This window comes from Falco biarmicus, chromosome W, assembly GCF_023638135.1.
Source record: "Falco biarmicus isolate bFalBia1 chromosome W, bFalBia1.pri, whole genome shotgun sequence".
NCBI lineage: Eukaryota > Metazoa > Chordata > Aves > Falconiformes > Falconidae > Falco > Falco biarmicus.
Window position 1 is genome coordinate 4,630,342 of NC_079310.1, and position 14,840 is coordinate 4,645,181.

Here is a 14,840-nt window from a genome sequence, read left to right on the forward strand (position 1 = left end):
GTGCCTTACCTTGTTCCAGGGAACGTTGCGAGGAGCTTTATGGGTCAAGGGAGATGGTTCTTCCCAAGAAATCCTCGGTGCTGGCCGGAGCTCGATCAGCACTCGATCCCCTCCAGTCTCACTCGCAAGGTCCCATCTGGGTCGCCAAAACTGTCACTGAAATTTGGAATCAAACCTCTTAACACCAATGTAGTATTAAGAAGCAGGCACTCCTTTATTGCAGCGCTGGGTGCTCAGTGGCATCTCCACAAATCAAGCACACCTGTGTATATTTTACCGTTACATTTATACACAAAATTACAAGGTCATACACTCCCAATTACAATGATTGGTTAGAAATTTGCATAGAATTGTAATATTTGCAGTGTCATCCTTTTCTGTTACTATGCTTGCGCAGGGGAAGGGTCTTCACCTGGGCAAGGGTCTTCTTGACCTGTGGGCGTGATTTTTATTATTATAATGAAGGTAGTTCACTTCAGGACACCTTAAAAGTAAGTTTTGCTGCCAAATTGGACGGCTGGATCAACAGAACAGATAACATTCAAATTTTCCAAGTTTCAGCAGTTATCCACTTACCCACAGCCTTGCCAAACTGTCCAATAACTCATCCTATACACAATAGAACCTAGGTGCTCTGGTTATGGTCTAGAGAATAAGGACTAAGGGTATTATGGTCTATAGCATAGGGACTTCAAATAACAGTCTCGGATAACAAGCAGTACAGCAATTCATATGTCATTGGTTAATAAGTGCTAACATAATTCTAACATGGATGTTAACTCCTTAAAATCAAAATACTCTTATAACTAACTGTTACATAAACACAAAATATAGAAAGATTCAGTAAAAACTTAAGATAATCTGCAACAAAAGCTATCCAGCTGGCTTTAGACATTGCTGAATGAGAAAGATGGCCAATACTTTATCTCTATTCTGATTCATGGACGGTGGCAAATGCCCTGTGGGGTGGTTACAGCAGTGGAAGCAGAGTAATTGGTAACGCAGAGGTAAACCCATCTGGGCTGCAACACTGTGGCAAGATATCAAGATATCAGTTCCCCAGGTGGAGAACCTGGTTGTAAAGGTATATCATGTAGATGCTCATGTACCCAAGAGTTGGGCCACTGAAGAACATCGAAACAACCAGCACATATATAAGTCAGCCAAGATTGAAGTGGCTCAGGTAGATTTGGATTGGCAACATAAAGGTGAATTATTTAAAGCTCAGTGGGCCCATGTGGTGGTTTAACCCGGCTGGCAACCAAGTACCACACAGCTGCTTGCTCACTCCCCCTCACCCAGAGGGATAGAGAGGGGAATCAGAAAGGAATGTAAAAGTCAAGGGTTGAGATAAGAATAATTTAATAATTTAAACAGAATAAAGAGGTAAGAACAAAAATAATAACAATAATAATAACAAAATGGAAAGGTGGGGGAAAAAAAGGGTAAAGCAAAAGCCGTGCACACAAGCAAAGCAAAGCAAGGAATTAATTTACCAATTCCCACTGGCAGGCAGGTGTTCAGCCATCCCCAGGAAAGCAGGGCTCCATCATGCCTAATGGTTACTCAGGAAGACAAACACCATAATGCCAAATGTCCCCACCTTCCTTCTTCTTTCCCCAGTTTATATACTGAACATGACATCATATGGTGTGGAATACCTCTTTGGCTAGTTTGGGTCACCTGTCCTGGCTGTGCCCCCTCCCAGTTTCCTATGCCTCTCCAGCCCTCTGGCTGGCAGGGCCCAAGGAACTGAAAAGTCCTTGATTTAGTATAAGCCCTGCCCTGCCCTGCCCTGCCTGAAGAAGGGGGCCTGGATGAGGAGCAGCTGGCTGGAAGAGGAGCCTGGAGAAGGAAGACTGCACATACAGCAGAGGCAAGAAGCAGCGTGGACTGGCCTGAAGAGGATGAAAAAACAGCATGGATAGTAGATGAACTTTTGAAACCTTGTGGGGGATTGGTGGCTGTGCCAGGGCAAGGTGGGGGATCTACTTATTGAAGTTAACCTGGTACATGATGGTAAAAGCCTTGTTGCAGCTGGCTAGTTTTGATAGCACTGTGACAAAGTCCCTGTAGTGCACCTTAAAATTATGCTTGAGGAAAAGTCTGGGTCAGGGTCATTCATGCCTCAGGTAAAGGCAAACCTATTTGTGGGCTTGCTTTTGCTTGAGGGTCTGGGAGCACTTGGTAGCTAATGTGGAAGGATGGGGGAATTTGATCTGTGCTTCAAAGGGATTTGATTTTGGGTGAAAACAGCCAATAAACTGAGTGATGTTATTTGTTATATAATATTGTATATTGTTGCTGGGTGGCAGCAGTAGGATTTGAACCTGTGCTATCAGAGGGACTGGATACCTACTAGTACTGGATTCCTTGTGGCACTTGCTTCTACTATTTTGGATTTGAACCAGACTCCTTACCTGCCACACCAATGAAGAATTACTTTGGCAAAACCAGATAGGCACAGTTCTGATAGAATCAGAACTGACTTTAAGGTGCAACAATCCAACACCTCATACCATTTTCCCTGCCCAGGAAGACTGTTATAACAGATGGAGCCCAAGTCATGGACTAAATGAACTCAATGGACTTTAAGATAGCCAGCAGACTAAGGGAATGATAGCTGTGTATTTATATTGAAGGACAGGAGAGGTGATTGGAAAAAGTAGCTTGACATACATGACTAAATAGTAGTTTCAGCTGGTGTGGATTTAATTTTCATCTTAGAAGCTAGTATGGTGCTGTGTTTTGGCTTTGAGATTTTAAGTTCCTCAGGCCTTGCTAGCAAAAAGGCTGGAGGGGATGCAGCCAGGTCAGCTGACCTGAACTAGCCAGCTAGTCCATACCATGGGACATAATGCCTGGTTTATATACCTGGGGGTTGGCCAGGGTGGGCAGATTACTTTTAGGGGACTGGCTGGGTATCGGTCATGAGCAGTTGCATTGTGCACCACATGTTTTTCCTTTCCCTCTGGATTTTATTCTTTTCCCTTCCCCATTTCATTACAACTGTTATTGTCATTGTTGGTTTTTTTCATTTTCATTCTGTTTCAATTACTAAATTGTTCTAATCTCAACCCTCTAGTCTTACATTCCTTTCTGATCCTCCCCCCTCACCCAGAGGGATGGGGAGGAAGTGAGTGAGTGGCTGTGTGGTACTTAGTTACCAGCTGGGGTTAAACTGTGACAGGTTGTAGTCCCCATAAATTAATAAGTTCCTATTTTTGCTGATGGGATGAGATTTTACAACTTAATACTCAATATGTCATTGGCTGGTAAAATTAGTTACTGTACTTATGTCATTTTAGAGAAATTGAACACTGATGTCAGAAATTGTTTCATTTCAGTCCAACATTTATAATCAATGTGAGTTCAATATGTGAGATGTTATCACTAAAAAATTACTATTTTGATACATACATCCTGAGACATATGATATTAGTAGAAATGTTTTTCTTTATTCACACACCTATATAACAAATTCTGAGTTGGCATAAGGCAAAATTTTTCTTGTCTGAAGATGAAAGCTTCCTGTTTGTATAATGTTTCCAACATTTACCTTGTTCATTTAAGTTTATATCACTTTATTTCCCCTACCTGCACATCTTTAACTCATCTACTAAAGCTATTTCTAAAAATGTAAACCAAGCAACATGCAGCAAAGAACAGATGTTCAAGACTGTGGTTCTGAGTCTAATTCTTGGTGGTATTGTGGTGGGTTGACCTTGGCTGGCTGCAAGGTGCCCACCAAGCTGCTATATCACTGCACCTCCATCCACAGGATAGGGGGGAAAAATAAGATGGAAAGCTCATGGGTTGAGATAAGACAGGGAGATCACTTAGCAATTGCTGTCACAGGCAAAACTCAGGGAAGTTATTTTATTGCCAATTAATAAGACATGCTGGACTGCTCCAGCATGGAGTCCTCCATAGGCTGCAGGTGGATATCTGCTCTACTGTTAACATCCAGGGGCTGCAGGGGGACACAGCCTGCCTCACCATTGCCTTTTCCATGGGCTGCAGGGGATTCTCTACTCCGGTGCCTGGAGCATCTCCTCCTTCACTGACCTTGATGTCTGCAAGGTTGTTTCTCTCACATTTTTCTTACCTTGCCATGTAAATCCAGTACAGGTACACTTAATAGCTCTTGTATTAAAGCCTGCATTCTGAGAAACTTGGAGTATATGAAACAGAGCAAATTAAAGACAGGTTGACAGCCTTCCATCTGAATTTCCTTGCTTTATGACAGTGTATTAGATCTGTATAGTGTGTGCTTGGCACTTTTAAATCAAAACCAACGTATGTATAGCTTTTTAAAGCTGCTTTTTCAAATGAGGCAAAATATTGTACGTGGAAATTGAGAAGCAAAATCATTCTTCCCATGAAACAGTTAATTCACTATAATTGTCAACACACCACTCTTAAATCACTATCAAAGCATGTTCCATTTTATTGCTCTTCACAGTATGTTTAATCATCCGCTTAACCATTTTCAGGATTGGGGCCCAATAATCTAATTAGTAAGCACTTTCAAAAAAACCAAACTTCTTGAAATCTATAAGAAGTATCATCTTTCTGGATCTCATGCAAGATTTTGGTACGTTTCCAAATCTCTTGTAAGTCAGTAGAAATTCTCCCACTTAGATCCACATATATGCAACAGCTAGTATTAACAATAGTACAGAATCCACCTTGAGATGCCAATATTATATCTAATGCCATTCTATTTTGCATAGCTATATGAGCTATTTCTGAAACTTCTTCCTGCAAAGCCTTTATGGCATCTGCAGTGTCACTGGCTATCTCTTCCATTACTGCAGATATATTTATCATTGCCTTTTCTAATTCAGCAACCCCCAACCAAGGAATAAACCACCTAGCAAAAGAATGAAATCCAGCAGGTTTTTCTATAAGGGTTTTTTTTACTCTGCCTATACCTCTGCAGGTAAGTTCTTAACCACACGTTATTACCCAGTTTCTCAACTATAGCTATATTTGGAAAAATCACTCCCAATGTACAAGTGCCTGACCATCCCGGTGGTAAAAGCTTTTTGTGCTATGCTGCCACATATCCAATATCACCCAGTCCCCAATGAAACATTCCAGTACTTACTCATAGTTAATTCTGACGGGTTCATCGGCTGCATTGACCAATCACAATGTGGGTAGTGCCCCACAAATACCCAAGCTCTATTTGTGTGTGTCTTGGTTTTATTTGTAGTAACACACTTCACGTTGGACAAGTGTGGATCCAATATTGTCCAAGTTTGGAGGTCAGTCTCATTCCAATTAGTGTATTTTGGTGTTACCCACAAGTTATTCCAATTAGTCCCAAATGGAATAGGGATACCAACTAGAGGAATGCCTTTATGAATGTATTCAGGGAAATGGGTACATACCCAACACTCGGTCTTATTAACAACCTTCATTGATCTTTCCACCATTTTCAAATGAGTATTCTGTGTCCATGAGTCCTCCTGATCTCACCGAATTTGAGAATTTATCATACCACATACCAGGCAAAATCTTATACATCTGTAAAACAAGTTTAAACAAGTATCTGCAAAGAAATCATATTAACAAACTCAAACCTCCCTGGATATACTTCAATTCTATATAGGGTCTTATTTCAGCCCAAGAACAGTTCATTAAAATATCTTGATTTTTAGTTTCAGAAGAGCCGCTTATTCTGATTTCCACTTTATTTCAGGACTCCTTTAAATCCTAGTGTAATAGATCCAAGAATCAGTTTCTTGAAGTTTTACTGCAGTATTATTTATCAGTAATACTAAATATGGTCCTTTCCACCACTCCTCCAAAGGCTCATCCTTCCAAGTTCAAAGATACACTCAATCTCCAGGTTGGAAAGGATGCACCGGCATGTCCAATGGTACAGGTGCTCTCTGTTGAATATACCTGTACAATGAGGAAAGAGTCTTTCCCAAAGACAATATATATTCAGTTAGCACCCAATCACCAGAAGTAAGCATTTGGTCTTCCTTTCCTGTTAAATTTACAGCATATGGTCTTCCGTATAATATTTCAAATGAGTTCACCTTTTCCTAACTTTTGGGGTGATTCTGATTCTCATTAAATCGGTAAGTAAAACATCTATCCATTTTAAATGAGTTTCTTGATACAATTTAGCCAATTATTTCTTTAAAAAACTATTTATCCTTTCTACTTTCCCACTAGACTGGGGTCTCCAAGGTATATGTAAATCCTGTTTTATTCCTAAAAGGGTAGAAATTGTCTGTATTACTTCTGCTATAAAGTGTGGGCCTCTGTCTGATGAGATCCCACTTGGAACTCCAAATCTTGTTATAATCTTATTTAATAATTCCTTTGTTACCTCTCTAGCTTGGTTGGTCCAGTATGAGAAAACATCAGGCCATCCTGAAAAGGTATCTATCAATACCAAGAGGTATTTATAATTATTGCATTTTGGTAATTCAGAAAAATCAATCTGCCAGTATTCTCCTGGAATGTTCCCTTTCTTTACCTCACCAGGTGGAGGTCTTAATTCCACTTTAGGATTATTTTTAGAACATATTGCATATTCTTTTACTATTTGATCAGCATAGCTTTGCATCTTTGGCCCTATTGCATATCTCCTAACACTTGCGATTATAGTACTTGCTCCCATGTGAGTTCCTTCGTGTGTCTGCTGTAGCAACTTCCACATAATGGGAGCTGTTACCAAACACTGTCCAGTAGATGTTACCTACCATCTGTCTGAAGTCCTTATATATTTTAGCATCTTAGCGAATTCATTCTCCTTTTCATTGTATTTGGGCGCTTCAGTTCTCATTACATTTTGAGGAATCAAGGCTCCCATTATTGCTTCATGGGCTGCTCGTTTTGCTGTTTCATCAGCCTTACAATTCCCTTGTGTGACTTCAGTATGTCCAGGTTGGTGAGCCTTACAATGAATTATGGCCACTTCCTTAGGTTAGGTTTCTAATCCATGCTTAATAGGTGACCCTTGTGAGGTTAAAACTCCTCTTTCCATAATTCCCCATGTGCATGTATCACTCCAAAGGCATATTTAGAGTCAAAACATATATATATATATATATATATGCTTATTTATCTTGTGACAATTTCAAAGCTCTAGCCAAGGCAATTAATTCAGCCTTTTGTGCTAAGCATTTGATGGCAAGGGTTGTGATTCAATCATATCCTTCAAAGTTACCACTGCATATCTGGATCATTGTTCTCCATTCAGCGTAGAGTCCACTCCTGATTTTCCAATGGAACATCCTTCAAATCTGACCTACTGGAAAAGACTTGTTCAACAGTTAATATACAATCATGCTCTAGGTTTGTATCATCAGATACCAACAACAAAGTAGCAGGATTCAAAGGGATTGTTACCTTTAAACTTACATCGTCCAGTTCCAATAATACTGCTTGACATTGGGTCAGTCTACTAGGCAATAACCAGTGATGTCCTTGTTTTTCCAGCACTGAGGTCACAGCATGTGGTACAAATCAAAGTATCTAATCCAATTTTTTCTTCCATTTTCATAGAATATTGTTTCTTTTTTTGTTTTTTTTTTTTTTTCTTCTTTTCTTCTTACCAGTTTGGAGTTCTGTTTTAATTCTGCCTTTATTGGTGTGCTGTTACCTTTCCTGGTACTTCAATAGCCCATATCAATGGAAAGACAGCATCCAGGATTTCTTAGGAGATTTCTGGTTCACTTCATTGTTCCCCTTGCAGCAGATATATTTGTGCCTTCCAGGCATTTTCTGTTGGGATATGCAACTGTGGGAAAATCACCTTGAAGGGGGGGAATTAGAGAAAATCGTGTCCTAATAGAAATATAGTATTACAGAAAGATTTTTTAGGGTAAAATACAGCTATCGCCTTCAGGATGGTTGGCATGCATGGAATCTACATCATCACAGTTCCCTAAGCAACACACCCTGCCAGCTCAGCACATGCTGATAGGAGTGACAGAAGATGGAGAGGAGTGGAGACCCTGCGGCCATGCTCTGTCATGCTCCCTGCAGGGATGGGAACTTGATGTCACCACACAGCTGATAAGCTGCATACCAGTTGTCACATGAAGAATCCATGAGATGTCTGTGGCTGAGCCAACCATTGAGGCAAAATGAAATAATCTCATTGTAATACTAACACACACCTCCATCTCAAAGTTACCTGCCTCCAAGGTACTACTACACCTCACTGGGCACATGATACCAGTTAGTAATAACAATATGTATGACTAGAGTCACTCAAGCGCCACCTAAATGTGATGGAAATGGACTAGTCCTAAACTGAAATAAGTCCAGGGCAGGGGGGGAACTGTTGTCTAAACTCCCGGATTACCCAACTCTGATTCAGTTTTCATAAAGCTAGGTCAAACTGACTCACTCTCTAAAGTTGTTACGAATGAAGGGACTTCTAATCAAGGTAGTCAGCCTTGGGGAGCATGAGAACAGATACTGAAAAGAACACTGTTATCTAAGTTATGCAGAAGGTATCTCTGGAGGTATTTAAAAGACGTGTAGATGTGGTGCTTAGGGACATGGTTTAGTGGTGGACTTGGCAGTGTTAGATTAACAGTCAGACTCAATGATCTCAAAGGTCCTTTCCAACCTAAATGAATCTATGATTCCATGCATGGCAGCTGAAACAACTGAATCTTTATCAGCAGCATGAGTTCTCTTGGAGCTGCCAGAATTCTTACTTCCTAAAACCTCTTGTAGAGAACAACACTAAGATCTGAAACAAGAGGCTTCTTGTCAAATGGATACTTCAGAACTGGACACACTCCTCAACAACTTACCATTATAAAATAACAAAATAAAGATCAAATCTGCATGCATAGAAAATAAATTATAAATGGCTTATTTGCAAGGATATGGTGCATATCTTATTATTTAGGAGAATCCCATAACAGTCTATCTCATAAGCCATGGAAAACATCTCTACCATCAAACTTCATCCCTCTCTGCATTCAGTTAAGTCTTAAACAGCAATAACATGATTAAAGTTAACAACCTAAACAGCAACTAATTAACAAAGATTCTAACCAAAGCCACCAAGTATGTTCTGTCTTGCTTATCTCTGAAAGACACAAGATGCCTTTGACAAAAGTGGACGCAGATTAACCATGTCACATAGACATGATCAGCCACAATGCCATGCTAATATAGCTACACTGATGGTAAAGCAGACTTAGTGGGAATGCTCTATTGATGTGTTATCATAGTGGATCCAAGAGTCCAGCTCACTACCCAAACTGTAAGAACTAGGCAGTAGTTGTGGATGCTCCAATTTCTAGTTTTTCACCACTGGAAGAGGAAGATGCATAGCACACATGCACAACCTTACTTGGCACCACTAAACACTGCTTCAGTAATTAAGCTCAAAAGCACGGTTCAAAACCCTCCCACCCCTGGGAAGATGAAGAGCTAAGAAATGAAGAAGCATTAATTATCTGAGTTTCAGCCTACATTAAGTTAGCTTAAACGTACTTGGGAAATGTTATTAACTTAGAACATGTAGCAGCTGTGCCTACAGTGAGATTATAACAGACAGGTACTCTGATGAGGTTTTGGTTCAATTTTAATGCTTTCATGTAAACCTGGTTAATTGGAAAAAAATGCTCAACATGTTGCAAGATGAGAAAAATTGGAGCAACACGTTTCCTCCAATCACATGATGCCAGGGTAGACATTTATCTTCCCTATTTATGTTGTGTATTAAAATTTAGTACTAGAGGTTAATATTTTTATGGTTAAATGAGAAAGATACACTGTAGAAAACACCAGCAGAAAACAAGAGCCCACATATCCTTTTAAATTTAATTTGTCAGACAGAAGTTATCTATGTACATAGAAGTTATCTATGTATTATAATAATCCTATTAATAGAAAGCCATTCAAATCTAAAATGTTAACTGGCTGCATAGCACATTTGACATTATTGCCCATTTTAAGAGGGAAAACAAGTATATTTCTAATAAATTTTGGCTGATTTGGATTCAGAAGTGTTCAGATATTGAACACTCCTTCTTTAAAACTAATAGACTGGAAAAAACTTTCCAGATCACAGTTTAGCTGAATATTTCCCAACATTTCATTACAACAAATCACAGTATTGACAGTTTAATATAAAAATGAAAACAAAACATGAATCTGAAGTATCCAATAAAAAGGGCGGACTAAATGGAATAAAAATGCTCTCTTTCCCCATTTTTGCATTCTGAACAGTGATTTCATTTTATTTAAAAGTGTTAGTATACTGACTTTGTTTCATACTTGTGTACTTGTGACAACACCTGAGTTGGTGGGGAAAGGAACAAGAAAAAAAAAAACCCAGCTAATTTTCAACCATTTATTTTATTTTGTAAAAAGGCATTATTACAACTGATCACAAACAGGAGAAATCCTGGCTATTTTACAGTTATAGGTACAGAACTTAAATATTCAAGCTTGTGATGAAAAGCGGCAAGGTGGTTGCAGTGTACAATGTAAACAATTAGCTTTAGGAAGTGAACAAAAATCCTTGAGAATTCTTTACTAAAAAAACAAAACAAACTCCTCATTCCTTCCTGAAACATAATCACAGGTCAGTGTTTAAAAATTCATTTGCAAACATAATTTAAACTGTGTTCAGCCTAAAAACAGTTTTATGAAATCCAGTCTGAATGGGGCAGTGTTGAGGTCCCTGTAAAAGTAAAGATTTTCCATTTCTTGGGGGGGGGGGGGGGGGGCACGGAAAGGTGCCACAACCTTTGCAGCACAGTGCAGCATAAACTTTAAATACAAAAATATTTTTATATTGTTGGGATAATAGACCTTGCATCCTGGAAAGAAGTAACAATACTGCTACTGACAGAATATTCAGTCCATATCTTTCAAGTCACATAAGGCAATTACTGTGTTAGCTTACTGTATATGGCTAAAAGAAGGTCCAGACAATGTCAGTCTTTGTTATGTTTTCCGGCTACTCCATGTATGTTCAGGTGTACTTCTGTGATCTGATGAGTGTTCAAATGGAGATCTGTGTTCTAAAGGAGATCTTGAGCCATAAGGAGACCTCTGATCTAATGGTGACCTTGGGCCACTACCAGAAGCTCTGTGGTCCATTTGCCAGTCTGAGTGGTACCTATAATCCCTGGAAGATTTATGATGACTGTACTCTGAAGTGGAATGGTGATCTAAATGTATCCTGTGGTCTGAATGGGAACGGTGATCTGAATGAGGCCGACTGTCTTTTAAACTTCCTTCCAGGTTTGACCTGTGATCTCTGCTCCTGTGGTCATCCAACTTTCTATGTTTACTATCACTATAGTATCTGAAAAGATTTACTTATATTAGTATTACTGAACACATAGTAAGAACTATAATTATGTCAATTCAACAGAACTGCATTAGAGAAATTTCTTTGTCATTCTGCATTCTCAGAAAAGATACTTTGGTGCTTACTAGAAGCATACTGCAAAACCAGGAAGGGAATTCTTAACAGATTTGACAATTGCCGAAGCAATTTACCTGCTGTCTTGTTTATAGTGAACCCAGTCTCTGTGGTCTTTTCCATTGCTGAAGGCTGAATAGGACCTTTTCCTAGAGTCACTTTTCTTATAAGCATCTCCCTGATGCCTGTCCTTAAGACGATCATGGTATTGTGACAAATGTCTATCAGAAGAATAACTGTCCCTGCTACTGTCATCATGGTTTGTATTCTCTTTCAGTCTTTCAACATCTGTTTAATAAAGCAGAGGTTATAAGGAAGTCTCATAAACTATAATTTTTTTTCTTCACCAATTCAAACAGCACTTCTACCTGTCAGATTTAAAGCAATGTGAAAGTGGCGTTATAATTTGCAAAACAAGATCTAAACAACTGAAAGACAAATGCACTAATGTGAGTGAACGAAGAGAAACCTCAGAAGTAAATAGAGGGTAAGCAAGCTAGAAACGTAGATATATAGAGCTGAGAAACTAAAATTTTCCACTTTACAGACTGAATGGAGAGGATCAGTATGGTCCAAATGAGTAGTGAGTAGAGACCAAATCCCTTTAGAAGAGCAATTTTAAACAGAATGGTAGGAAGTTCCTCTCTAAGGAGAGATAGCCCTAGCATGAACATCAGTTTTAGAGGTATACCTTGCTAATGAAAGTTTTTTAATGGTATTCCTAAAATACATTTTACTCATTTTAAACCCATGATAACATACTCAAAGTTTTACATAACATGATATAAAACCAGGTAATACAAGAAGGCAAGTGTGGGAGCATAGAAAAACAGCCCTATTGTCAACAATAAAAGACATCCCATAAAACTGATTGCTAACCATGACTTCAGGGAATATCTTTCTTATAATATGGTGACATTACAACTGCTACAAACAGAAGTTTACAAGTGTTGAGTTGGCCTCTCTCCCACCTCAAAATTAAATACAAAAGTGTTTTTGTTTTTTTTTTCTAACTAATTTACTTTCAAAGAATGGCCAAATAACTTGCTACTAAAATCAGTAAGTACCAAATTCAGTCTGTGCTCAGTTGAATTTCATCAGCAAACTAGTGAAGTTATGCTAAGTCAGCCTATCCCTATGATATCTAACAGTATGGGAGTTCTAGGAGACAGTTTTAAGCTTATTTCATTTTACATACCATCATTTAAGATATCCAGCACAATAATATGCTCAAGATTTCTTACCTGGATTTCTAATTACATGTGTATTCATATTGCTGCTAATACTCTGGTCACTGTGTTGCTAAAAGAGACAAGTACAAAAACTGTCATTGATAAATCCCAAAGTTGCATCTGAATTCTTCAGAAAATATCCTAAAAAACCAGACTAGTCTACTGTAGAGGAATGAAGCTGGGTTAATTAACATTGATAATATCCAGCTGTGGGCTGGCTTCCAAGGCAGCGGGTTGGCTGATGGGGATAAGGTGCAGCTGTGGCTGGTTCCTGCTAAATGGTTAAATAGCTCTAAGGGAGATAGAAGAGGGGCAGCTGATGAAGAGAGATTGGGAAAGGAGTCTGTGTGCGTGCGTCTGCCCGTGCGTGCGTGCGTCTGCCCTACATGAGGAGGGCCAAGGAGAAGGTAGCAGAGGGACTGGCTTAAAGAGTAAGAAAGATCTTAGAAACCTTGTGAGGGATTGGTGGCCACGCTAGGGCATAGGTGTGCTAACTACTTATTAAAGTTAACCTGGTATGTGATGGTTTGCAGCTAGGTAGTTTTGAGAGTGCTGTGACAGTTTATTGAACAGTAAAATACACTTAAAATGTATTGAGTGTACTAAATTGATACTTAATAAACAGTTATAAATCTTTGAATATAAATTTTTATATTTAGAGGAGTCTGAAAATATTACCTGAGATTCTTGGCGTTTTTTGATTGCATGCTTATACAGCTTGTGCAGCTTTCTAGCATCAAATTCTGTAAACTTGGAGACAAAAATCCACAAGTTTCTGAGGAAAAAGAGAGATTATAAGTCTTTCATATATTAGTTTTATTGTATCATACAACAGAACATGGACTTAAACCAAAATCATTGTAAAGTCTGTGTATTGGGTCTGGCTGAGCCCCATAGCAGCCCTCACAGTGCTGTGCTTGTATTGGTAGCTAAAAAGGTGGTGATAACACACCAGTGTTTTGGCTACAGCATCAAGGCTGTCTCTGCAGTCTTTCCCCCCACATCACCAGTAGGCTGGGGGTGGGCAAGATCTTGGGAGAGACATAGCCTGGACAGCTGACCCAAAGGGATATTCCATACCATATGACATCTGCTCAGCTAGAAAAGCTAAGAGGAAGGGGGGGTGGGGAGATGGATTAGTTATTTACAATGTTTGTCTTCTGGAGCAACTGCTACACATATTGAAAAGCCCTGCTTCCTGGGAAGTGGTTGAATATTGCCTGCTGATGGGAAGTAGAGAATAACATCTTTTGTTTTCCTTCACTTCTGTGTGTGCAACTTTTGCTATTGCTTTGTTAAACTGCTTTTATCTTGACCCGTAAGGGTTTTTTTCTCCATCTTCTTTTCTTCCCCCCTGTTCTGCTGAGGAGGGGAATGATATAGCAGCTTGGTAGGCACCTGGAGTCCAGCCAAGGTCATCCCACCACAGTCTGTTACACAGAATATTAATTCCTTTAAGAATTTGTCATTTTATAATATTTATCACAATGACTGCCAAATGAAAAGTAGCATTACTGGTAATTCTGTTAATATAATTATTTGTGCAATTGCATAAAAAAGTAGTTTTCAATTTGTTGTGCAAGTCTTCTGAAAGATTGTTTGAAATGTGTCAGAAAACATGAGTATTTACTATTCTGTAAAGATTCTTCCAAACTTGAAATCTCTTGCAGTGTAAGAAATTTGACCTAAATGCCATATTTTCTACAGATATCAGGGACAGGATTTTTCCACAGAATGCCGAAGCCTGGTCAAAACTTTTGAAACCAAATGAGAAATCTGAAAGAGGATGGAAATAGCACGGCAAAAACTTTGATCTAATCTATGCTATGAAAGACGAAAGGAAAATAAATCAACACTTTTGGTGTCAAAAAGCCAAAACCCTAAAGATGTTTGCTTCTATGATTGCAGACACCAGATCTGAAGTCTAGAATTCTTTTGGCAAAATTTACAGGTGAAGTGCTTAAAAGTGTACAGAATACCACACTGTTCTTATTAGTGCTTAGTTCAGAAACATCTCAAGTGTGTAGGTTCAAGAAGCATCTATTTGCTCTTTCACAGTGATTTAAACATTATAGTTTTGGCATAAAGGTTTGCAAAAGTAGATGTAACCAGCCAATGGTGTGCCCAATGACATCTGTATAAGAAATACAGAATGAATACCTTTACTATATTCT

The 14,840-nt window shown here is 38.9% G+C and overlaps 1 protein-coding gene across 3 annotated transcripts in view; it reads right to left on the reverse strand.

Moving 5' to 3' along the window:
- Nucleotides 1-3,183: 3,183 nt before the first annotated feature.
- Nucleotides 3,184-14,840, reverse strand: part of LOC130142131 (chromodomain-helicase-DNA-binding protein 1-like) — a 74,523-nt gene continuing 62,866 nt past the window's right edge. For 2 of the 3 annotated variants that reach the window (XM_056323572.1, XM_056323571.1), the window contains 4 exons: nt 13,345-13,441; nt 12,679-12,736; nt 11,512-11,722; nt 10,338-11,314 (listed from right to left, as the gene is read on the reverse strand). In XM_056323572.1, the coding sequence (XP_056179547.1) occupies nt 10,951-11,314; nt 11,512-11,722; nt 12,679-12,736; nt 13,345-13,441 (730 nt within the window). In that variant the 3' untranslated portion in view covers nt 10,338-10,950. Of the gene's footprint in view, nt 7,784-10,337; nt 11,315-11,511; nt 11,723-12,678; nt 12,737-13,344; nt 13,442-14,840 lie in introns of those variants that run through there. The other variant, XM_056323573.1, reaches the window with a different exon arrangement.